At 34.8% G+C, this 26,861-nt stretch overlaps 3 protein-coding genes across 7 annotated transcripts in view; all 3 read right to left on the bottom strand.

Moving 5' to 3' along the window:
• Positions 1-1,611: 1,611 nt before the first annotated feature.
• LOC110812392 (Galactose-binding protein) lies at positions 1,612-4,402 on the bottom strand. The gene is made up of 5 exons (XM_022039164.2): positions 4,015-4,402; positions 3,563-3,655; positions 2,333-3,480; positions 2,132-2,217; positions 1,612-2,044 (listed from the first exon to the last, which is right to left on the bottom strand). Exons 1-5 carry the CDS (start codon positions 4,256-4,258, stop codon positions 1,810-1,812), a joined length of 1,806 nt encoding a protein of 601 aa, XP_021894856.2. The 5' UTR covers positions 4,259-4,402; the 3' UTR covers positions 1,612-1,809.
• A 371-nt stretch (positions 4,403-4,773) lies between these two features.
• Positions 4,774-18,705, bottom strand: FTSHI1 (FtsH extracellular protease family). Its single transcript, XM_088217901.1, has 15 exons — positions 17,755-18,705; positions 17,569-17,653; positions 16,484-16,918; positions 16,308-16,361; positions 16,147-16,212; positions 11,994-12,089; positions 11,778-11,906; positions 11,378-11,430; positions 10,571-10,766; positions 10,238-10,352; positions 9,892-10,166; positions 5,668-5,751; positions 5,476-5,588; positions 5,138-5,387; positions 4,774-5,033 (listed from the first exon to the last, which is right to left on the bottom strand). Exons 1-15 carry the CDS (start codon positions 18,462-18,464, stop codon positions 4,830-4,832), a joined length of 2,865 nt encoding a protein of 954 aa, XP_088074027.1. The 5' UTR covers positions 18,465-18,705; the 3' UTR covers positions 4,774-4,829.
• An 828-nt stretch (positions 18,706-19,533) lies between these two features.
• The window catches only part of LOC110812349 (RING/U-box protein), a 33,954-nt gene continuing 26,626 nt past the window's right edge, over positions 19,534-26,861 (bottom strand). For all 5 annotated transcript variants that reach the window (XM_088217896.1, XM_088217898.1, XM_088217899.1 and 2 more), the window contains 7 exons: positions 24,635-25,179; positions 24,447-24,497; positions 24,232-24,313; positions 21,983-23,219; positions 21,806-21,880; positions 20,357-21,454; positions 19,534-20,107 (listed from right to left, as the gene is read on the bottom strand). In XM_088217896.1, coding sequence (XP_088074022.1) covers positions 19,889-20,107; positions 20,357-21,454; positions 21,806-21,880; positions 21,983-23,219; positions 24,232-24,313; positions 24,447-24,497; positions 24,635-25,179 — 3,307 coding nt within the window. In that variant the 3' untranslated portion in view covers positions 19,534-19,888. The remainder of the gene's footprint in view (positions 20,108-20,356; positions 21,455-21,805; positions 21,881-21,982; positions 23,220-24,231; positions 24,314-24,446; positions 24,498-24,634; positions 25,180-26,861) is intronic.

Raw genomic sequence — 26,861 nt, 5'->3', positions numbered from 1 at the left:
CTCACCTCAAACACCCAATCATTTCATATTTTTTAAATATCTATCACAACATTCATTAGAATGTTCACACTAATCATAAAAAGTTTTAATCTCATCACAAGTAATGAATTAAATCACTATATTAACTTAAATATAGGAATTTAGAATATAAACTACTTTTTTTTTTCTTCCTAAATTTAGGACAGACGACAGGCACGTTGCGGTGAATCTTTCTTTTATCGACTATCTGTATAAAATGAGCCGACAAACTTTATATTATCTTGGCATTCAGTGTAGAATACTGAAATAATTTGAGATTTAAGATTAAAGTGGACATAAGTCATCTAAAGTGAAGGATTTACTGTTGGATCAATGACGGTACGTTGCCAAAGTGAACTCGTGCGGCTACTTCCCCTCTCCTCCCTTCCTTACCCGACAACTCCTAAGTCTCTTAGGGTTTTGTTGCTAAATTTTGAAAAACCTAATTATATTTATAGTCACTTTAATTAAATTTGAACGGTCGAAATTTGAGAAATAAATCATAGCGGTTGATTATACAACTTTCAATTTCTCAACAACTTTCCAATTAAGTCCCTATGGTCCCTTTTCTTAATTTATCAAAATTTCAAATTTATTTAAATAATTTTATCCATCTATTTCATCAATCATAAAGCATTTATATATGTATATATAATTTTGTTTTGGGTAATTGCATGCTGACTATAAAAGTAATGATATTTTCTTAAAATTAATTCAATTTTTAAAACTTTAGCAGCGTAATTTAAATACTATTTTTCTTACTAAATTTTATAAAATTCATCCCAAATCTAACTCCCCAGATGACGTGAAAACTGTAGACTTGCCTCTCGATCTACCTATTGATGCTTTCTTAGATTCATTCCTGGATCCGTGGTTGAGGAGTGCATTGATGCGTTGTACTCCGATGATGAACTCTATTTTATATTTTGTAGGATTAGCTGAACAATCATTTGTAAATTTGTAGCTAATTATTTTGCCCCAGTGTTATACACATTGTATTTTGTAAGAAATAAATTCATCTTCCGTTAGATTTAATATTTTAAAATGCACTCGTATTTATTCTATTATCGAACAGTGTTATCCTTATCCTTCGGATACTAAAGATGTCACAAGAAATATGTAAAAAAATTAATAATAGACAAATTAACGGGGAACATAATACCAATATCAAAATTAAACAACATAACAATATTCCCCCAAAAAAATAATAAATCCGATTATAATTAGACTGAAATCCCCAACAACTCAATATAACTTCACCCAATCATTTTGATGAAAGAAAGGAAATTACTGAATTAGTAATAATAATCTCTAAAACTCATCGAACATTTTATCAATCTTGAGGGTAGGACTCTACTACATACAAAACAATTAAAACTTTCTCCTCATTAGAGATGTTACCTACTCTTCTTACAGAACTAAAAAATATAAAATTTTAAAAGCTTTGTTTAGCACATAAAAATAATATATATATATATATTTAAATTTATATACTTTTATGCGTGTATTTATTAAAAAAATTATTTAAAAATTACATATTTGTAGAATAATGACAATTTTGAAAAAAATAATTTTCTAGAGAAATCAACAACATTTTTGAAAAAATTAATTAGTTTTACTTCTTCCTTGTTAATTAATTTATAAAATTTTGTACATAAAATATATGTAAATTTAAAAATAAAAATTAACAAACATTTTCACGTACTAAACTGAGCCAGACTGAAGAATTGTTTTCTACCATAACTACAAAAAGGAGGGGCTCTACCTTCTGCTTTTTGAGCCAGCCATGTCCTAGCTCGAAAGTAAGGTAATGAAGAGTGTCATGCTGCTGCTGAGAAGTGTGAGAAGCCAACCCCTACTCGACTGGCAAACCTTCTCTGGTTGAGTCGCTCCAAAGATGGCCAAAACCCGCCATGAAACTAGCCTCACAATTGACAAGGACATAAAGAAAAGACTTACTGCTAGCACTGCAAGCTCTTTGCTCTCAAGATTTGATTGTTTTTTACTAATTTCTTCAAGTTCTGATCTGCAATAAGATGAAACAACAAGGTGGGCATGTTGAATATGTAATGATGGGGAATATATCTTTCAAAACTAAAATATACATGCCAACCTTAGAATGCCATTTTCTCTAACCAATAAATCCAAGCGAGAGGAGACAATAGCTTTCCATGACTCAAGCTCTGCAAATTCCTTTTCCTGAGCGAAGAAAGAAAAAGAATCCATATTATAGTATAAAGCTGCTTTCTTTGATTCCGAGGAGTTCAAAAATTAATAATTAAAAGAAAAAAGAAACTCGGTAGTCATTAGGTACCATTATCTCCTTCCATGCCATTAGATCTCGGGTTTCTTCTTTGCTTTTTTCCAGGAGTAGTGAAATTCTTGTTAGCTCTTTATCTAGCTCCGATAAAGCATCACCCTGTCTTCTGTTCAATTCCCTAATATACTCCTCCAGCATGCATAAATTTTGCTCAAGCAACTTCACTTTCTGCATCAAGATCTTCAGAACAGTATCACCTGGCATTCTGCCAGCAGACTGTTGTCTAACTTCTACTAATGGATCAGGAATCTTTGCCATGCTCATTGACTCCTTTGTCACATCTTCATTGAGCTTTCGGGTATCCTCTACTTTTTCTGCCGCACTAGTAGCAGTTGCAGCTCCAACTTGAGCTTCACCATTTTTCTTACCATCAACAGAATCCACTTCTTGTTTTGAAGAAGGTGCTGTGGTCAATTCAGGCATTGGAAGTTTAGCAGGAACAGCTTCTTCAGATGCCACAAAAAGATCTTCCAGCATCCTTTTAATTGCATCCACCCCATATACTTCTACAACACTTAATGTGCAGTAAAATCCTGACCCATAATGACTAAGTAAATTTAACTTCAAGTACCTAACCCATTTTGGTTCGGGCAGCTTAAAAGGTTGAATGTGCTTGACATTTCCAGCAACAAAACTTCCTAAAGGAGACCACACTTGAGTTGGATAATTTAGACTCCCTGACAACTCAAATTGCTTGAAATTCGAAGAATAGTGCTCAAAATTTGCAATTTTGACAGCATCAACAAGAGTCTCCTCTGCAAGTTCAATCACAACAAACTTGTCTCTTACAGAACAAGGATTCCTCAGGTACTTATCATGATCCTTCCCCAGTATGTTACTTGCTCCTTTTGCTTCTTTATTATGAGCTACCACCTTTGCACCCTTCATTGCAGAGGCATAGTTGTATTCTGTACCATCAAGTTCAAGACGGTGGGTGATATTAGCAAGCTGGTTTGATGTCTCCAAAGCCTTTTCCTGCCTTGTTATATTGCGGAACTTGTCGAATTTCAGATAAGTTGAATGACAAGTTTTCACATCCGGCAGCTCTCTTTTATCTCTACTCCCTTCTTTTTGCTTTAATTCACATACTAAAGGCTTGTAACCTAAAACTTTCCAGACCACATCTCCTAGTCTCTCCGTTCCTGGAAGAGAACAACTGTAATTTGTGAAGAAAAGAGGAGTTAATTACCACTCAACTTAATTTAAGTTCCAACAGCATTCCACCTGTATAATTCTTGCTTTGATATGAATATGCATCTGAATCGTTGCAGACACCTGAGCAGATTGTGCTTCTTTTGATAGGAGCCAACTTATTCCCTAGAGCAGGACACAATTCAATCAACATAATTCAAGAGAAAAACATAAATGAAATTTAACACCAAATGAACACAACAAACATGTATTGATGAACAAAATTCAACATCAAGAATTGAAACTTGGCGTAGCTTTGGATTCTCAAATTCATAAAAGTAGGAAAATAATTCTTGGAAAGGAACCTATATATATAAGATCATGTTTGATACTCAAAGTGTTTTAGTGATTGTAACAAGATTCAAAGGATATCCACCTTATTTCAGTCTATCAACCATTCAGTCCACATAAATTCAAAAGCACATTAACTCTCAAAAGAAACAAAGAAAAAGAAAGGTGTGTGTATGACAAGAGGAAAAATGTACCCCCATTTTCATGGCTGAGGCCGAGTTTGGAGTAGAACAAAAAGAGAAAGCACCAGAGTGAGATGATCAAAGGTAAAGAGAGTTCAAAGAAAGTTCGTCTATTGTTATTGTTGTTGTTGCTACTGCTGTTGCTGCTGCTGCTTTTAATGGTGTTTTTGTCAAAATTACTTTTTGTTTTGGTTTTGTTTTTGATGTTGGTTTCACATCTGAGATTTAAGATAAGAGGATCGCCATTGCGCTTCATGTCTGAAAAGTTGCAGAGAGAGAGAGAGAGAGAGGGAGAAGGGTTAGGTAAAAGACAGAAGAAGAAGAAGAAGAAGCCGAGAGAAGAAAGGCATGTTTAGCGAGAGGGGAGTGGTCGTACACTCGCACTGCCTACGGAAACAACTTTTGGCCGTTTAAAGGAGAGATTATTGCAGGAACCAATTTTAATTATTTTTTGTTTCCACATCATTAATAATATTATTATTTCTATTTTTTAGTTTTCTTTTTCACTCAATAATTATTTTATGCCATAATTATTGGATTTTTAAGAATGAAATAAAACTTAAGAAATATCATAATATTAATGACATTTTAATAAAGATTTTTTAATCACCATTACTTTAATTATTTTTTAAATCCTATTGTTCGATTTTAAAAATAAAAATTATTTAAATAATTTATATTAAATATAAGATTAATAGCAATAAATTAGTATTATATTTTTACCTTGAAAATAGTAAATTAATAAATTATTAAAATAAAAAATTAATAATGTACTCTTAATAAAATTTATTAAAGAAAAATTTTCAATTTATTACATTGTCAAAATTTCAAACTCCATTTAGCTCATTCCCAGTCTCAGCTTTGCAATTACTTGCGAGGACATACTCCAGTTCACGCCCTTGTTCCTTGTTGAATCTTAGACTTCCCGGATTCTCCTCCTCTAAGAGAAGACTCACAGGAGTTTGTGGAGGATAATTATTCAAAATGAAATCAATCTCTTCTCCACTGATTTCCATCTGATTGAGAAGAACCTGCGATGTAAATCCACAAGAAAACTCTTGAATCGTACCACTGATAAACTCATTCACAATTAAGGTTCCAAAGTAAACCTTTACGTATCCAAAACCCAGCTTACCTTTACAGCTTTTAGCAGAGCAGCATGGTGCCTTCTAAGAAGAGAAACTGTCTTACCGTACATGCTGCGAATAAGTTTTTCTGTTCTTTCTGCAACTTCATCGTCCATATTGAAGTTGACAGGGGGTTCAATCAGACCATAGTCATCATAGAGTGATCCTTCAAAATCCAATCGAGGGCCGACAAATTTAACCTTCTTTGTCCAAGGAGGTGGTTCTCCATGTATGACCATTGGGTTTTCTAAATTCCATCTGGTGAAAAGAGAAAGATACATTTAATATTCGCATAAAAGAAAGCATGAACTGTTGGAAAGAACATAATGATTTGCAAGGAACCAACATGGTTAAAATTTTACGAGCGAGCCAAGATGCATCTGCAAGGTAGTCGACTGATGCTCTTGATGTGTCCCGTCCGTAAATTACCTCTTCTGCGGCCCTCCCTCCTAATAAGACCTTCGACAAGCAAAGAAACTCAAATAGAGAAATAAAAACAATATGAAAAGGACAGAGATAATGAACCCCAAATCAACACCTGAAGGCGATGGAGTAACTGCGGTCGACGCTCAAACATATATGATTCATCATGAAGGCGGTGAAATATGACTTGCGACAACGTCTGCAAACATGAAGCATTTCACCATTTGGAAACAGCAACAAAAAGAATCAAGCTAATCTATCAGAAACTATCTTGATAGTCACCTTTAAGGGGCTGATGGTTATTATAAAACCTTGAGAAATTTTCTATAGTTTTCTTATTTAAAGTTGAAAAATTATTACTTCAGTTGTTGAACTATTTGTCACATTACAATACATTATGAAAGTTTTTTTGGTTATAACTTGGTCAATGAACTTATATAATTATTTTTATTCATGATTCTTTTACAAGTTCTTTTTGTTTTACTCATATTTTGTTTTGCTTAGAGTTTGAAAGTTGTAACAAAAAATTACTCTCAATGAAATTAATAACAATAACTTTGTTTTACTTAAGTAATGCAAATTACAATAACCTCCACTAGAAAAAAGAGAAGTCTGTAATAACTATCAGCTGATTTTTTATTTTCAATTCCTAGTCCTGAATAGAATAATTATATTTTGATTTTTTTCATACTAACCAAAACAAGACGACTTTTAAAACATGTACTTTTAGGTTCTCAAATAAGTTACTTCAAATATCATGTACTTTTTATCAATATCTCAACCCAAGATTTAAACTTGCAATCAATTGCATCTTTTTAGGATACAAGGTTTTTAAAAGTTAAATATTTCAATTGGAGCACAACATCACTTTCTAAAGAAAAATATACATTAAAAATTGATTGTCACACCATTATGCATCTAGATGAAGGGATCTAATTAACTTAATCACTTATTTTGAAAAACTGTAATATAATTGACATCTACAAAGTCTGTATTGTCAATTTCTGGTGTAGTTTATCATAGAAGTCACTGATAGGGCATCTTACAAATCTTGAAAAGGACAAATAATAAAAAAAACCACTAGAAGTGTTAAGTGTTAACGCAAAACAAGTACTGAAAATTTAGAGGAAAAACAGAGAAATTAGAAAGAGGAAAGGAAATTCCAGATTAAGAAGAAAAAATATAAAAAAAAAAAAAAAAAAAGGGACTGAGCGGAAGAATAAACACATAGACATAACAGGGTATAAACCACTTGCAAAAAACTAGTTAATTAATCATTGCCTATCCTTTCTTTTTATTTATTTTCTTCTTTTTACTTATGGTTACTCGCCTATAAACAGATATTAGTTAGAACTAATAAGTAAAACATGAAAATAGGAAACCATAGCTTCTACAGAGAAATCTACTTAAATAGCTAAGTCCTAATAACTTCAAATCTATCTAAAGAAGCTAAATAAGTCAAAGATACTAAATTATAATAATAATTATAATAAAATTCTTCAATAAAAAATTTATTCCACATTAAGATTTTCTTGTTCTGCATCAACTGTAAATCCTAATCTATGGAATGGTCAAACAAGTCTGAAGATTTTATACTGCTCCATTTCTTGTCATCTTCAAATACTCCTTATTTAAAACAGGTCAATTTCGTTTCATATCATATATTTCTTATTTTAAATCAGGTCATTTTTGGTCATTATAATTCTTTTTTCAACTCTCCTCTTAGAACAGCCGGGGCAGCATTTTAACTCTCTATAACCCAACCTTCTGGACCGAACCAATCTCCAACCATCTTAATGCCCCTTTCAGTAACTCAATGTCCAGGTTGTCTCCTATTAAGGTTCATGCCAATGAAAGCCCCAATCATTTTCATGTAGTTTGCCCATTTTCTAGAGGAGGGTAATCTAAGATTTGAAAAGATTGGCAACCTCAGCAACCTCTAAGGTGATGAGAAATAACCACCGGTCAATAATCTTTTTGATGCAAAAATCTTTATTACACTGTTATGGATGAATATGGATGCAAATATTCAATTAAAGATGAAATCTTAATTAGTATTACATTTTTAAATAGTTAAAATTCTAATTATTATTAGATTCCTATATAATATATATTTTTATTAGTATTTAATTGTTAAATAATTAAGAATTTCAAATATTTTAATAAAGAATTTCTAATTAAATTTAGATTTTAAATTAAATTAACATTTCTAATTAAGAACTATAACTCCTATATAAAGGAGAATGTTTGTTATTAATAAAATAAATCAGAATATTATTTTAAAGTATTAGATTGGAGCTCTCTTTAACGAGATCCAAGATAGCAGCTCTTTTTGATGAATTGTAATATATTTTTACAAAATAAGTCGCTCACAAAATCGCAACAAAGAGAAGAAGCAGATTATCGAATTGAAAATTTCCTATAATCACCCAGTGATAAAATCTTGGTCTCTTGAACATAACAAATTGGTATCAAAGCCTAACATAATAGCCGACTCTGCAACAAGGGAAGATCTACGATTAATGGTAAAGGAAGCTCTAGCCGCAACCGAAACACGAATAGCAGAAATTGAAAGATGCTTAGATATTTAGCTGCAAGAGTTATCCTCGCAATTCAAGGAGATTTTAGCTAGAATTGGTTAGAACATGCGAATTATTTCAGAAGGAATTGCCAGTAGTCATAACTTACGAGAACAACCGCCCTAAACGTTTCACGCGGGAAAAGTCATTCGCAAGGCATAAACCATCATCCGAGTAATGTGGTTGTTTTTTGCTACACTAAATTAGTCTTTCCAACATTCGACGGTTCTGATAATCCTCTTATATGATTACATCAGTGTGAGATATTCTTTACCAATCAACACACACTGGTAAGAGATAAAGTGGAATTGGCTGCCTTCCACATGCTCGGTGAAGCACAACTTCGATATCATCAATTAGAATTTGAACAACCCACAATCAATTGGGCTGGATTCAAGGAATACTACTCGATAAGCTTTGGACCGCCAGCCGGAAGTAACCCATTAGGGGCGCTGGTGAACTTGAAAAAAACAGGATCAGTTATGAAGTATCAGATGCAGTTTCAGAAAAATTTGGCATGGACAAACAGATTTGTTTGAGTTGATCAGCATGTAAGTTTGTTCACAGTAAAACTGATTGAATTGTCTTCGCTTAGAGGTCGAGATACAATCACTTGCCACTCTTATGCATGCAATGAGTATAACAAGAGTTTTTGAAAAGAAACAGCGGTTGTGGATTATGACCAAACACAATTATATTGACTTTTCTCGATTTGTGACAAGCGTAACAATTCAGTTCAAGAAACACCGGTTCTACAGAGTAACAACATTACGACACAATCTAATAACACTTCCTTTCCAGTTATAAAGAAACTAACAAAGGCAGAAATGACAAAAAGAATGCTGAAGGGGCTGTATTATAACTACGATGAACCGTTTGTTTCAGATCACCAATGTAAACGACTATTCTAACTCGAGATTGAATATGATACTGGACAACATGAAAAGACCAACGAGACAGCTACATCCACATTTCAAACTTAAGGACAAACTTGAAAACCAGAGGGGAGTAATGTTATGGATGCAAATATGGAAGACGCAACAAGAATACGGAAATTAATGTTCAATTAAATATGAAATCCTAATTAATATTAGATTCCTAAATAGTTAGAATCCTAATTAGTATTAGATTTCTAAATAATATATATATTTTTCATTAATATTTAATTTCTAAATAGTGTAGAATTTTCAATATTTTAGTACAATATTTCTAATTAGATTTAGATTCTAAATTAAATTAACATTATTAAATAAGAATTGTAATATTTATATAAAAGGAAATACATGTTATTAATAAAATAAATCAAAATATTATTTTAAAGTACGAAATTGAAGCTCTCTCTAACAAGATAGTTGTAATCTATTTTCACGAAATAGGTCACTCAAAAAATCGCAATAAGGAGAAAAAGCAAATTATAGAACCGAAAATTTCAGATAACCGCTCAATAACAAGATCCTGGTCTCGGGAACATAACATACACTCTTTTTCTTTTTATTGAAGTAAAGGTTATACATCCAGCTAAGCTTGAAGCATCATTCTCTCAGGCAGATAACAGAACTAGCTGGACTGGTGTCTAGTTTTCTTATTACTTCGTAATCTATTGGTGCTATATTATTTCAGCTTTCCCCGTCAACCACAGTATGAATATCTACTATTGGCTCTCAGTTCAGAGAGAGGAGTCATTATTCAGCATAAAATGAACAAGCATCCACAAAATCTGTTCATGGAGAACCATATAATTAAGGGAATAGAAAGCAGACCTGACCACGGGGGATAATCGAAATGCGATCACAGCATTCAACTTCTGCATTTTCATATCTCCGAAGCAAATGAGAAGTCATGGCAACTCCCACTTCAGTAGTAGCTCTACGACATTGTCCCTGATGGCCCAACTCTATGCCAACACGTTTGGGTCCTACTGTAAGTCGATCAACCGCATCATCCATATCTGACTGAAGAATTGACTCGTGACCTTTCCTGACTGCCACAAGAGCAGCCTCTTGGACCAGCTGCGCCAACTTAGCTCCAGTCCATCCTGACGACAAAATGTATAACGTTGGACATAAAAAACATAATTGCAGTATAAGCTTTAAGTTGAACACATACCAGGTAAGTTGTTAGCATAAGAGGATAAATCAACAGACTCCGAGATCTTCACTTTGCTAGCATGAATCTTCAAAATTTCAAATCTCCCTTTTGCATTTGGAGGACGAATTCTTATCTATATAGTAGAAAGTATATAGAGAGATAAAATCAAATTTTAGAGATACAATGGCCAAGAGAAGCAAACTAAAATTCCTCTTGAAATGGCAGATTCAATCTCCATAAGATGATACTCTTAAAGAAAGCACTTTGATGCCCATAACAAAAATATAGCTGTTTTCCCTCCCTTATTTTTCTTCTTTTCTCTTATAATTGTCTGTAAATTAATACCAGTACCTTGCGATCAAAACGACCTGGTCGAAGAAGTGCAGGGTCTAGAAGATCCCGACGATTTGTAGCAGCTAAGAATATAACACCTTTTCCAGTGTCAAAGCCATCAAGCTCTATCAACAGCTGATTCAATGTTGTTTCCCTTTCTTGAGTGGCTGCATTATACAGGTGGTCGGTGGATTCTCTGAAAATCCCTTGACGCCTGTTTGTGGAAATAAACAAATCATCACTTACAAGTTGATCAGATCATTAATGTGCTATTCAAAGTTGAGACGAACAAACACCAGCCTTGACATTTAGCACAATTCTTTAGACGATTAATTTCAGTTTTAACCAGCACTGATCATAGAACATGCTTGAATCCTCAGTTCAATCATATTCCACATACTTTCATTTTCTCTTCACATTAACAGGAGTATCTGAGAACACCATCAGTTTTATAGGTTCGGGGAAGTTGCATATTCAAGGACAGAAATCTTATGACATGTTCTTAATGGATATGACATTCCCGTCAATTCTAGTATAGCTGTTTCAGTGCATAACTTGACTTTAATATATGACGTTTGCATAGCTTTCTAAGGTCTCTTTCTACTTTTGGCATTAAACAGAACAATTTGAGCCAAGCAATGAAAACGACCTTTGGAGAACACTGGTATATCTCTAACCATGAAAAAATATATATAAAAAGACAAATATAAGAATGATATCAGAATACATACAGTCTTGATTATAGGAAGGGAGTAACAAAAGAAAGAGGGGGAAGGGGATTGAGAAAACACAAAAAACTAGTTTTCATGAGAAGAATTCATATACCTAGTCGCCAATGCATCAATTTCATCAATGAAAATAACAGATGGTTTGTTTACCTGCATAATAAACCATTTACATTCTCAACATATCACTTAAAAAAATAATGAGAAAAAAAAGAATACCAAGCAACAAACATCCAATGAAATACTATGCAGCAAAGATAGGAAACCAGATTAAATTTCCAGAAGACTTCTCGTGATTGCAGAAGATTAAAACTTATCACAGCAGTTGGCAACGAGAACCATAATGCTAATGCAATTTTATACTGGCAGTCATAACTGAATATTCTCCAACAGAATAGGCATAAAACAGGATTCAAAGACATCACAGAGAGAGGCAAAGTTATCTCTGTTAGAGGATAAATAATTTGCATTACAAGCAATAATCCAAAGAAGCCTATCACCTTGGCTCTCTTAAATAGGTCCCTGATACGAGCAGATCCAACACCAACCAAAACTTCAACAAATTCAGATCCAGCCATTTGATAAAACGGAACACCAGCTTCACCTGCTATGGCCTTAGCAACCAGAGTCTGGAAAAAAACAAGAAAAACAATCAATATTTGGAAGGAAACTGTCACCCAGATAACTAACAAAAACATTCAACAAATATAACAAACCTTGCCACATCCTGGCGGACCCTCCAAAAGAACCCCATGAGGAGGCTTTATCCCCATTTTATCAAACAATTCTGGATTCTTCAAGTACCTCACCAACTAAGAAGCAGAAATCTCATTTTTATTAGTAAAAGGGAAGAATACATTCACATGGCATCAAGTTGTTGCCACTTATGTACAGCTAAGCAAAATGTTAGTGCTCTTCTCATGCTTTATTTGATTACAATGAAGGTTTTGAGTAACCAAAAAACAAGGGTAAAAATTTCATAAAACGTGAAGGTGATTATAAGAGAAAAATATATAGGATTAGGCAACAATATGAGCGAAGAAACATAAAACTATTGATAACAAGGGAGAATGAAGGAAAAAAAAATTCTATTCTGTAGAATGAAGGGAAAAGATCCTATTATCATACTCATTTATTTTTATAGGGAAGAACAGGATAGTGAATAGGACAAGACATCCTTTGGAAAACCTCTACAAAGAACTGGGAGAAAAACAAAAGAAGAAAAAAAACTCAGTACAAATAGTACCCTAATTCCTTCTGTAACAAGGACAAAAAGATATCTTTAAACCATCTGTGTGCCTTAGCTCATACAGAAGCCAAGAAGGTTATCTGTCCTGAAGAAGTGGAGGAACAGCAGTCCATGTAGATTGTATCATTACACTCTAACCACAAAACCACAAACAACCAAAAGGAGCACCTCTCAAGAGGATCCTCCTTCCTTCTTCACCCCAACCCCCTTCATTGAGGAAATAAAAAACACTCAAGAGAGCAGGGAGATACCCACATGACACTGAAAATATCAAAAAGCATAGTCCAAAACTTTCAAGCACCATGATGGTGGAAAAGAGTGATATATCAGTTCTATATTGAAAATACATGTGATTGCTGAGCTCCACATAATTGCTCAAATCACACTATCAAAAACTTAAGCTTAAACTTTTCAAAGCCGATGGTTTGAGTCTGAGAGATTGTTGAGTTACTGGTGCTTGAGCTTAAAGTTTTACAAATTGCACCAAAGCACTTGCTAGTTCGATAACTCTACCTGGTACGATTTTGGACCTTGTGATCCTTTGGATTGAGATTTTGTGATTGTATTATATGTGAAATTGATGAGAACATCAAGAATTTGAGTGATATAGATTACGACACCTCAATCCCATATCGGAAAGATATGTGATAGTTAAGTTTCATATAAGACTTAAATCATCTATTACTAATAATTTAAACTTAAAATATTGAGAGCAGGTGATTTAGGTCCGAAAGATTATTGGGGTACTGGTGTTTGGGCCCGAGGTGTCGCAAAGTGGCAATAGGATTCAACCCTCTTGAAGCAAAAAGCCAGTAATCTGCTTCATTTCTACAAACAAAACTTCAGAACCTCCTCCAGCTATCTTTTATAGCAACTGCCTTACCTTCATCAGGCCCTGTTTAATCATCTTCATCTATGATCGCAGCAATAGGTAGAGGTTGGGGAGGTTGATTGTTAATCTTGGTGACTGAAATAGATCGTAGACTAATAGGTGCTACATCATTTGACCGAATAACCCCAATGCCAATTGAAGGTTGGGCCTGATTCTGCTTCACCAAAGAGGCTACTGATTCAACCCTAGACCACTTGGATTTGGCAATCCACTTCTGAACAAGCCTCTTGACTTACTCAGGCTGCTCCAGAGATCTCTTACCAACTCTTCCTTAGCTTCGACAATACATGGGTTTTGATTCTTTACAAGGATTTCGGACAAGTCTATAGGAAACCAAGGCTTAACCACCCTCTAATAGGCCCTGCCAGGCCTTAATCCTTTCCATCCAAAAATTTTCTCTCATCAACTTGAACATTATAACAAGAGATTCATAATTTATTTGCCTATTTGTTTCAGTTTCCTAAAGACAAGGTTCATGTTATGCTTTTGATGCCTCTGCTGCCAAAGGCTTCACCACCTCCAGAACTACCAACACTGTAACCAACCTTCAATGGAAACCTACTTCTGACGATTCTCTCTACTACCTAACAAAAGAGATGCACCATGCCTTCTCAGAATTATGACTGCTTCAACCACAGAATGCATGGCTTCTGCCAACCTGGTCTACCCTTGACTACTAGGATTACAATCATTGGCTTCCTGCCTCCATGATAGTATTCAGACACTATCAGAAACCTATTCTTTAAGTTCCTCGTGCACCTCAACCAAAAAGTGTTCTATTGGCTTCTTAGAACATTTTTATCTGACTAAATATATATTGTCTTACTAATTTGGATGAGAAACCTTTTCAGCCATCTGGCCCTTCTACACTCATCAAAATCTAAGATATAAATCTTATAGCAATCCAGAATATTAACATCGAAAAAACTGCTTCCTCCTCAAGAGTGAAATAGAGGACCTTAAATTTAAATTTTAACTAACACCTCCCATGATTACGAAATAAGAACTCATGAAAACAAGAGAAAAAACGACTAATTGAAACAAAGCAAGAGAAAAAAATGATTAACCAAAGCTAGAACAACCATTGCGGATTCAAATTCAATTTTTTGACACACCCTTCAATTAAACACCATTCATCTTATTATGATACATAATAAGGTGCTACCATACTTAAGTATTGATGTAGAACAAAGAGAGTTTGAAAACAAAAAATTAGGAAAAATCTATGAAGAACAAAACTTATATATTTCAGATCTCAATAATTAAAACAATATCTTAATATTCGAACAATAATTATGAGAAGTCTACTTAATAGATAAGATGTCTTACTCATATGTAATAAAATAATAAATCTAGAAATCTAGTAAATAGGAAAATAAGGTAAATAAGAAAATCAGGAGGTTAGTTTAAAAAGAAAATTAATCGTTCTATTTCCTTTTATTGTAAAACTTTCTGAAAGTTTTATTTTACTAGAAAAGGAAAGTAAATCATCCTATTGATTTTAGCATAAAACTTTCTAAAACATTTATTTCCTTTGATTGGTTCTGCATCAAATATTGGCTCCTTTTACAATGGTAACGATATGGTACATGGTACCATGACGAGAATACATTATTATGCTCTCGCACCCCTTGTAACCTGATGAGTTCCATGAACCACCACTTTAAAGGAGCTAGATCGAACATGAAAATCAATATTTAGTTGAATAACTACCAAACAGCTAAATCAAACAACACAAACTTCCTACCAAAAATCCAGACAATAAATTTTGGGAAAAGGCTTGACGGCAAAATTTATATGAAATTAATGACAGCCAAGATGACCCACTGGGGGGAGTGCTCCAAAAAATGAAACATAAAACAAACAACATTCAGCCTTCCGAGTGAAATAGACAAGCATCAAATCGACAAGCATCAAAGTAACTACGGGTTATATGAGCCAAAACATAGAGACCGCCATAGTATCAAGCAAACATCTTGAAATCTCCTCAAAGGGATAGTTGGAACCTTGAACACTACAGAGAAAAAGGAAAGAACATCAATGCAACACAAGAGAAGTAGAAAACAATTGTTAGAAACAACTTGATCGCGCATGCCATTGATGCATCAACAACCAACATCAGGTGAAACAACTTCTTCATGTGCCAGCAACCAACGGCAGGTGAGACAATTTTCTACGACAAGACTTGGACAAACAACAAGAAGAACAGACTGAAATAACCACTATGGTATTGCTCTTGTTATATGTTGAAGAAATAACACATTATTTATACAGATACTTAAAACCAAAAGATCAAACTTGCCAAATAGAAATCGACAATATGCTCTATCATATTCGAACTGATGGAAAGAGAATAACCACACTGGCCTAGAGCCATGAGGGTTGGAGTATGTAATAACAAGCACATAGCTGTTCATTGCACTTGAATAACTCTTCAACCTACTTAAAGTAATTTGCGCAAATAGGACTAACATGTAACTAGAAACTCCAGGTCTACCAAAATCTTACAACCTTCAAGAACTCACCCGACCTAGACGAAAAACCTCCAACATGATTGAAAAATCAATTATGAGAATGCGCATAAGATTTTCATCTTCAGCATAATACTGTAACCATGAAAATGTAGTGCAGGAAAAGAGAAACAAAATAACCAAATAAGAAAAATTGAGATACCAAAACCTAAAGTTTTCACATGAACGATTCAAGTGAAGCAAATGTGTAAGGCTACCTCTTGAAGCTCCTCAACTGCTTCATCAATCCCTGCCACATCACTAAACTTAACCCCAGTCGATCCCTGAAACAATCAAATAAAAAAGAAGTCCATAAAGAATGATACTAGTATATCTGTAACTACAACATATGAAACTACATATAGCATAGGAAACTAACATCAACACGAGCTTCTGCTTTAGATCGAGAAAAATCAATCCCTTGCCATAAATCCTGAAAAATGTTGAAACAAAAACAAAGAAATTGGGTTACCAAATATGTAAGGAGAAAAAAAAAGTCAAACCATCAAAGTGCCGCACATAAGAGCCTAAAATCTCAGTATGATAAATATTTACCCATTTCCTGAAGTTCTTAGGCCTTCGAGAAAGTGTGAATCGAACAAGAAGAACCATGGTTAAAACAACAAGCATAATTGGTTTGAGCATCTCAAGGCTTGCAGAAACACCACCAAAAGTGTAAAATTCGTATAACTTAGAGAATATTCCACCATCACCAAAAAAATCAACAATATTATCCCAAAACCTCTCCAGAATACCAGAGATGAGACCTAGGAAAAGTTTAATAAATGGCTTGGCTATTGGCCATACAACATATGAAGTTGTTACAAACACAAAACTGGTAATAGCAAATAAAGCCGAAGCTAAAAGACCCCCAACAACAACTGCTGCTGCAACCATTACAGCAGTCACCATCCCAAGCTCCACCATCATTCTGCTAGATATGGAAGATGCCACTGGATGAGGATACTCTGGCACTTTTCCTACCCAGGACTGAAAAAAAAAAAAAAAATCCAAACAGTACAGAAGATATATAAATAATTGATATAATAATCTAAGGGCCCAGAAAAGTATGCCTCAGTTTCTATGCAAACGTACATTTTTTATGTTTGTGCTTGTGCATTATCAGAGATAGAAAATGGACTCAATACTAAATTAGATGCGAAATATATATATATATATTGAAATAAAAAGGTGAATTAGATGTGAAATATATATATATATATATATATTGAAATAAAAAGGTGAATTAGATGTGAAGAATATAAAGTTCTTCTGATCCTCAAATGAAAAAACCGAAAACATAAAACTTTCGTACTCCTCGCATAACAATACATTGAATCAATCTAGATAATTTGTTAATGATTAAATTGATGGACCAGAAGTTCCAATGAAGCTTCTTTTCCATGCATGAGCTATACTTCTATCTAGCCATAGCTTCTGTTTCCAGTTTACATGATTGGTGACTCATCTCCTCTTGGAGACACACACACACAAAGCATATATGATACAAGGCTAACACATAATCATTGATTAATTACCTACCACTTCCTAGAAAATTCACATATTACTCAAAACTCAATAGCCAAGAACATTGACTAATGTGTAACCCATGAAACCCAAACAAGTTAAAGAAGGATCACCGTCATATGTTGTTCTATTTCATATTGTGGACCTGTATATTCCTCCAAAAGAGCTTGAGCTTCACTTTCGTCAAGCCTCATTGCCCTGTAGAAATGCAAAATCCATAAGAAATAAGAAAAAACGACATTGAAAAGCATCCATGAAAAGAGAACTCTCAGAGACACTTATCACCTAGTTCTGTTTACCATTTAGTTCTATGCAAGCCTTTGTCCCCTGGAATCTCCTTTAAATCCACAATGAAATCCTTGTATCCATTTCCATAGGAAACGCCCAAAGCTTCCTTGGAAGTCAATAACTTAACCTTGTCACTCTTCATAGCTTTCCTAAAATCATCAAAGCTCATCTTAGGCAATTCCTCCAAGTTCCTATCAAATTCCTCCTCCTCCGATAACTCCGCCCCAAAAATCTGTTCAGGCACAAAAAGTTTCCCTTTATATTCCCTCAAAATATCTTTCAAGTAGACGGTTTCGCTTCTCTTTCCACTCTCAATTTCATGGTCTTCACTGAAGTTCTCGGATGTCACTTTCGAGTTCAGCTTTCTCTTTAAAATTTCGAGGATACCCGCATTGCGGTCCTTACTCAAGTTCTGTTTCTCTTTCAAAGTATAAAACTTATCCCCAATTCTGTACCTGGGTTCTACTTGGCTAGGGTTTTCCTTCAGAACTGTAGTGACAAAATCATCCCCAGTGGGTTTACCAGCGTCACCGGGCTGTGATATAGAGCCAGACTGCAATTCATATAAAACCGTAAATGATCGACGAAGAACTGGAGCTCTTGATCGAAATTTTCGAGTGAAATTAAGAGAATTTGAGCGTTTAGGAATTGTTTTGGCGAGTGTGGTCTGCGGCTTAGGGAGATAAACCCCAGCTGAAAACAAAGTGTCAATGGAGGTCATCGTCTTCAGCAGAATCGAGAAGTAAACTTGATCAAATTATGGTTTCGGATGGACTGCATTGAGAATTTGGCAATGCGGTCTTAGTCTTCCAATTGATTACCATAACCAAGGAAGGTTTTTGGTGAACTGAAAACAAAAAAAAAAAAAAAAAAAGCGAAAGAAAGCTTTAACGCTGCTTCGCCATTTTGGTTTATCCAAATCGAAGGTTTTAAAAGAAATGCTCAATTCCACAGTTTGTCCCTCACTTTTACTCTAATTTTCAGAACTCTAACCTTTTAATCAGTTGAATTTATATTTTTTTTTCTCAAAAAAATATAATTTAATTTTTCTGTTAAATGAACCACACTCAACTCCATTTTTAATCTCAAGGTATAATTATTAATTTTATTGAAATTTCTGTTAAAATCTACAACTGCACAATGTATGTTATTATCCAAATATTCCTATATACAGTTTAAAAAATCTGAAAAAAGAAAATGAAAAAAGAAAAACACTTACTCATAATCTTCAGTGACTTAAATCCTATATTTGAGCAAAATTTTCTACTGTTTTTTTTTTCAATAGAGAAAATGATAATGAAAAATATAGAGTAATTTATATTACAGTGATAAAATTTATATACAGTAGAAAAAATTCAAAAACAAAAAAAACAAAATGCAATTCACTTTACAAAAGAACCCTTACTTAAATTGGTTAAAATAAATTTTATCCGCCCATAATTTTTAGATATTTAATATTTGTAAAAATTATTCATAATTTATTACATAATTAAAACAATTTTATTATAAGCATCTTCAATTTCATAACTACAAATTTATTATCTGAAATATTAAAGAGCAAATTAAAAAAATAACATATTTAAAATAAATATAATAAGATGCTATTTTTATTCAGATTTCTATCCTATAAAATTACAATTTCAATTAACTGGGTTATAGTCAAATTTTTTCCTTAGAAGAAAAATCGAAGTAAGATATTTTTGGTCATCTTTTTATATGTTATTATGTACAATCCACAACAGAGTATAAGAAACATCTCCTTAGGTAATGAAATGACAGCCAAAAAAATCTACAAAAAAGTTTAATCATATTGTATTCTCTTTGAAGTTTCTGTGACAAATTTACACTCTCTTTAGTTTCTGTTGGCAAAATTCATGCCGCTTAATACATATCTTGCTTTGTAAGGACTTAAACCATATAATTATTCCTGGTGCGAGTTTGAAGTGCCACCTTTTACAATGTAAGCTTTAAGGATGCATTCGGTATAAATCCCCTAACCAGCAATAAATAGGGGAAGGAAGAACAAGCTGAGCATTAGATTTGTTGGATTCCTGACAGGAAAACTACTTTACCTTATGATATACCATCGCTCCTCTTAACATGAAGGTAGGTTCAAACATCATTTTTTTTTCTTCAAATGACTGATCATACAAGATCGCTCTTCTGCTGTGCAGTTTCCACATATTGTTCTGCAAGTTTCTTCACCTTCTCACCCTCTTTAATCAGGAAATTTGCATTCTTGGCATTTGAATGATATTTCATAACCTTGTCAGTAGTTTTTGCCACAGCCCACCTGTACTGTTCTGCTGTAATCACACCACTTTTGCACAGTGGCCTGAGATGTTCTTTGATGTAAGCTTCCACCTGTAGGGTCCAAAAGCTAGATTAGTAGAAATTAAACTGGTGGATATTCAGCAAAAATAAAAAAGACAAACAAATTAACTAACTAAAAAGAAAGACCTGGTGGACAGAACATTACTCAGAAAAATGACAGGACTGCTTCTCACAAATGAAATTTCCAGAATTGTTATTACATTGATAAGTCATAGAACAAATGTAGAGGTAAAGAACGATAAGAAAAAAAGAACTAACAGCAGATGTGTCTGCTAGTACCTTTTTGGATATAGAGTTAATTACAACAGATTGCTTGTTAGTATCAACACTTAGCTTCTTTTCCTTCCTGCGGGTATTTTCACTGGTTTGAATCTCATGTGACAAATTTTCCTCACCTACAGTGTTATGACAATTGGTGGCAACAGTTACATTGGCCGCAGCACTCTCACTTCCAAGTTTCGATACCTTTACTAGTTGGTTTGGTATATCATTGTCATTGTTTTCAGGAACTCGTTTCCCAGCATGTACTGCTGCATTGACCAAACAATATAGCTGTGAAGATTCTCCTTCTGGAAATTTATTTACAAGTGGTTCCTTATCAGGGCCATATAGTTCTTCACATTCTGCCAGAGAAAGCTCCTCACCTTCTTCAACAGCTTTAGATTGGAAAGACACACAGGACTTATCTGTCCCACCATCGACAGTTGAGCTTCTGATCTCAGTATCAGCATGACCCGGCTGCAAGCAAGGAGAATCACTAGGTACCTCAACACTTCCCAATGTCCCGATAATTTCTGAGGATCTTTCAGAGTTAAGAGTGGAGAAAACTACTTTCATTTTTGAGCCACTTTCTTCTGGCAGCTTATTCAATTTTGCAGTGGAACCAATGTAGTCTTCATCTTCCAAATCATATTCAAAATCACCATAAATATCGACATCTGGATGTGAATCCATCTCAAATATGTTATCAGGCCCTTCCACTCTGGCGGAACAGAAGGAATCATCAACATCTGATACCTCAACCTTCTGACATGGACTATTTGGAGGTGAATCAGACAAAAGGCCTGCAGTCCTCAATGCTTCAACTACTGTAGGATCAGTTGAAGATTCATCAGCAGTTTGTTCTAACCTATCAGAAGAAACCTCTGAAGGGGGTGAAGAGTCCAACTCTGTGGCACTAGTACGTCCATTATCTGAATGATGTGATATCTCCTGTGAACATAAATTTAAATATACTAGTTTGCTGTTTGACCTATCCGCTACCTGCTTTTCAATATTTACAGCATCTGCAACAGCCAACTCGGTAACAGCAGTTCTGCAAATAACTGGCAAGTTTGCTTTTCTTAAGAAGTGCTCTGTCAGTCTGTAGAGCTGTGTCTGCACCAAATAGTTAAAAGGAGACACACAAACAGTAATCAAAATGAGAACATAGCAGAGTCTGCCATTTTTTAAAGATGATTCAAGCAATGTAATAGTACATACTAAAGAGAAAAATATATTGGAATCATAACCTACAAATAAATTAGCCAAAAATTTAGAATCTAGGAGGCTAATGGATAAAGGAATTGTTTGACAAATCACAGTGCATTTGGCTCCATCTGGACATGAAAAAGTGCAAGAAATCAAAATTCATTAGTGAAGAGCTGGAAACAATAGGATTCATACCAGCCCACTCACAAAAAAACATCGAGTGCAGTTAAGTCAAAGCAGAGACAAGAAATTTCATACCTGTCTAACAGACACGGGGATTTTCTTATGGTGACTAGGTGCCAATACTGGTCTCATGTCTACTGGTAGTTGAGCCTGTTTCCAACCACAAAACAGATCACAATATCAGTTCATAAGCATCAGGTATTTTCAAAAAAGTAACTTAGAAGCTAGGGGTCATGTCTTGTCTTTACGTACCAATAAGGGATAGTTTCCTTTCAGTACAGCATTGTCTTCTGGCTTTTCATGGGTTATATTATTGCCTGCTAAAGCTTTTTTTCTGGCAAGCACCTCCAAGGCCCATTTCCTTTTATCTTTATTTGCATCATCAGACTTCAGAATCTTTTCCTTCTGGGAGCTAACCTTAGCATCACTGGATGATGAAACTGAATGTCCTTCTCGTAGTTTGTTTGAATCTACTTTACCAGAAGCAGTAACACCTTTGGAACAGGTAACATTAGGACTTCTCCCATTAACATCACCAACCTTTGATGAACTAATTTCAGTAACTTTCATATTGTTGTCATGAGATGAATTCAAAGTCACTTCCGCTGAAATAATTTGTTCTGTGTCCTCTTTTGAGTTATCAGTCACTTGAAGAACAGCAAGAGGCTTTATATCATGCTTTCTTGGGAAAACAGAAGTATCTGCCAAATATAATCTTGAAAGAATAGGATTTGAAGCCTCACAATCAACTGCTGTCTTCATCTCTGGGCCCTCTGAGTTCTTTCTTAGGAGGTTAAGAACTGACTTCAAAGTTTCAATCTTTTCAGGTTTTGTAGCTCTCATGCAGCGGTACTTCCAAAATTCAACTTCACAGTCTCTGTCCCATGCACGTCTTCGTCTTCCATTTGAATCCCCATAAATTTTCTTAGTTAAATTGTCACGTACTTTACCTTTCTGCAGTATGGCCTTTTTTGTCTTTACAGCTGTTGATGATAATCTTTTAGGAGTCTCAGTTTTTGGTCTGGCAACAGCAGCTCTAAATGCGGCCAGAAGTTTTGGGTCAAAAAGGTTTTGCCCCAGGTCTTTTGTAGATTTGTTACGAACAGCTTCTCTTATCTCTTTTCTTAATTCTTGAACAACAATGGATGACTCCTTATCCTCAGCAGCTCTCCTCATGATTTTTTTAACTCTCAAGCCAGCAGTATTTTCTTCTTCTTTTGAAGATTTATCAGCGGGTTGTTTGTTTACAAATCTTTTAGAAGGTTTACGAGCTGTCCCTTTCACTATACTCATTATATCACAAGCGACATCTTCCTTTTTAGGATAACATTTTAAGGCATGGCAGTTTGGTGAATCAGTTGGAACAGATGTATTCTCCTGGTCCTTGGATTTCATTTCAATCTTTCTCTCTGCTCTAGGTTTCTTAGGCAAAGCTTCATTCTCATTATTTGCTTTGGTATCATCAGCATCAGCAGCAATATAAACATCACTAATAAATATGAAAGAAATCAGGGAGAGCAGAGATCGAAAGATCTAAGACCTACATGCAGAAAATGTTACAAAAAACTAATTTCAAATGTGTATGAATCTTAAAGCGAACATGACAATCAACATGCAAAAAATGCTGGCAATTTTACTTTCCATTTTGCTTGAGGACTGAGAAAAAGAAAAAATTTCTACAACTTGTCAAACTCCAACATAACATATCTGATTCAGTCCTCTTCTGAACCTTACAGTAGATGCAGCAGTAGCAGGGCTAAAAGAAGAGAGAGACTTCATGGTGGACAGAAAAGATGGAGGGAAGGCAATCTTTCAAATGTGAACTATATCCTACAAGTCCTGCAAAGTTTATGCGGCACCATAACTTCCATATTGCTAAAATTCCATGACCTACATTGAACTTTTTGGTGAATGCAAAAACATTAGGAGCTAATAGCCAAAACAGTCATTTGGGTTGCTGCTGGTAATGTACACCAGTAATTTCAGTTGTTGTTTTGCCCAACTGGATAGATAGTCTTCTAATAAAAGGCTATCAACTCTTCTCAACCCTAAAATTTGAGTTCTCTAAGTCCTAACTAACTTTGACCTATGTACAGTGGTAACCATTGCAATTAATTACCACAAAATCTTATTTGCCGTAAGAAGTCACATGGTTACAGACTAGATTAACAGAGTCTCGAACCAGAAGCTTGGATTTGGAAGATTTGCAAATGAACTTTAAGAGAACTTATAGACAACACAACATCCAGAAGAAATCACAGAAGTGGCAAATTCCTAACAGAGAAGCAAGTGACCAAATTTATTTTCTTATATCATGGATCACTATCTAAGTGCAAGCAAAATCATCACAAGGACACATAGGGAAAATTCAGAAAAATTGTAGTCACAATCAAGTAGCAGTCTGAAACTGAGACTGGATTGCCAGAAACATGTAGAACACATGCTTTACAAATATTAACTGCTGAAGATTTGAGATGAGGAAACAGTTGAAGGAAAATGACCTGCAATCAGTGTGCTTTCTCTTTATGGAAATATTTCTGACAGCATCGGCATTCATATCAGGTGCAGTTCTATCAGCTGAAGCTGAAATCTCATTAACAATAAGGAAATAGGAACAAATGTCTTTAGAAGTGTGCACTTGCTTTCAACAGGCAAGGAATGTTATACAGAAAGCAAAGAGAACCATAAAAAGAGCAAAAGAAAATATCCTCCATACCTTTTGATGAAGACCCTTCTGCAGGATTCTGCTGCTTCACATCTCCAGTAACTAGAATTACATTAAAAAATGGTTTAAAATCCATTATCAAATATTTAAAGCTAACACAAGTTCTCCGCTCCGTAATGTTCCAAGAACAAGAGTTATGCCCCACAAATAAGCAGGCACAAGTAAATAAATCCACATACCCGACAAAAAGGAGCCCACTGACAAACCAAGATGAAGACCCATTCTGGACTCACTTTCAGATATTTTGCCCCCAGAATGGAACTTGCTGAGGCTCGAAGAGGTTCTAGCACCATCAAAACTGCTGGACTCATTCATTTCTTCATCTACACTGTTGCTCTTCAGCCCATCAAATGACAAGGATAGGGGAACTAAATCAGAGGACGTATCACATGATAACGAAAGTTCCAACCCCTTTCCCTCTAAAATCAGTTGACTACAGTTTCTCTCATTAGATGGTGCTACCACATAGGAAATATCACTATCAGAATTCTCGTGAATTTGAGAGGTCAATATAGAGTTTTTGCTTGGTTCAAGAGTCCACTGATTCCCGCTCACCATTGAGACAACAAGAGCAGTCTCTCCAGCATCAGCAACAGAAATAGAAACCTTCCCAGAAAAAGCAGCCTCAGTGCATTCATTATTTGCACCTTCTGGAGCACACTGGTTACTCATTCTCTCTATGGGTGTTATATCGGATTTTTGTGACATTTCATTAGCTATACACCTAAAATAAAGTCCAGACAAGATTCTAAGACAAAAGAAGAGCATACATAAACCAAAACTGTACCGAGAGTTCTAAAAGAATGTTTCAAATGCCAAATTCTTTTTTGTTTCTGGAAATAAATAAAAATATGAACAGTATATTAAAGAAAAGGCACCAAGGGAGTGTCACTCGTATACATATTTATATATCAGTAAGTTAATGATATTTCCAACATCATCCCATCTATAAATGTCATAACCCAAAATTAAAGAATCAAAAAAGTGTAATCATTTTTCTCTAATTTTATACATTTCATATTCAATCCTCTCAAACACTCTCCTATTTTTTTCTTTCCACACCACCCAAAAGATAGTTAAAAGAATGAGAAATAAATTGTTTTTTACAAAAACCCGCCTGAGCGCTGAGTTCATCGGTTAACGACCCCACAAAAACCCAATTAATCCCCAACAATCCAGAAACCATAGACCACATATCATCCACCACTGGGTACCAGAGAAGAATATGGTTGCATGTCTCTGCCACCTTCTTTCAAAGATAACAGCCATTGACAAGAGTTCGACACCTTCTCATTAAGTTGTCAATAGTCAAGATACATTCCCTACTCGCCTCCGAAGCAAAAAAGGAAATTCTTCACCTTTCAAATATGCTTACACGGATATGATCTAGCCCCCATCATCTCAGCCCCTCAAAAACTTATATTGGGATTTCTAGCCCCCATCATCTCAGCCCCTCAAAAACTTATATTGGGATTTAACTGTGAACTACCATCGCTTCTCTAATTTCCACACAAGTCTTTCATTTTTGTCCTCCAGTTGAACAGTAGCTAAAAGTTGAAGTAAGGTCTCATATTTCTCAATCTCCCAATCATTCAAATTCTTATGCATATTCACCACCCAAATCGGTCTCCCCTCCACCATCACATATGCCTCATCCACGATCGTCGTCTTCGATTGTGCAATGGCAAAGATACTAGGGAATTGGTTTTTGAGGCACCCATTCATGATCCATTCATCATTCCAAAAACTGATTTTGTTACCTCTCTCCATTCTCCATTGAAAACAATCATAGAACTGTCGTCTACCCATCTCAATCTTCCCATGAGATCTAACCATCTCCCTCGCCACCCACTCCTATCCCCCACCCCCCCACCTAACATCAATCACCTCCTTCCACAACCTCGCATCTTCACTCATGAATCTCCATAGCCATTTACCTTGGAGAGCAGATAGTATTAATAGTATTTTCACCTCCTCCCATTTGACTAAATAGTATTTTCTTCTTCTCCCACAAGAACCTACATTGGATGGGTTCCATTTATTTTTACCATCTTAACGAGGATAGTAAGAGCAGATAGAAAGTAAATTGGAAGGTTGGAGAGTGTACTCTTTATTAGTCTTCACCTGCCACCCTTATATAAAAAACTTCTCTTCCAACTAGCTAGTCTTCTTTCAAATAGGTTAATCACAGGTTCCCACGTCTTCACATCCTTATATTTAGAACCCAAAAGCAAACCGAGGTACTTAATAGACAATCTCACCGCTTTGCAGCCCAACAACTCAGCTAACATAATTTCTTCCCTTTTGTTCCCAATCTTCACCAACTCAAATTTATTTAGATTAATTTTCAACTCGAAGACCGCCTAGAAGCATAAAAGAACACACCATAAATTCAAAATCATCCTT

The sequence above is a fragment of the Carica papaya genome, chromosome 4 (genome assembly GCF_054855325.1).
Source record: "Carica papaya isolate Zhongbai chromosome 4, ASM5485532v1, whole genome shotgun sequence".
NCBI lineage: Eukaryota > Viridiplantae > Streptophyta > Magnoliopsida > Brassicales > Caricaceae > Carica > Carica papaya.
This window is presented reverse-complemented; position numbering and strand designations above follow the sequence as displayed.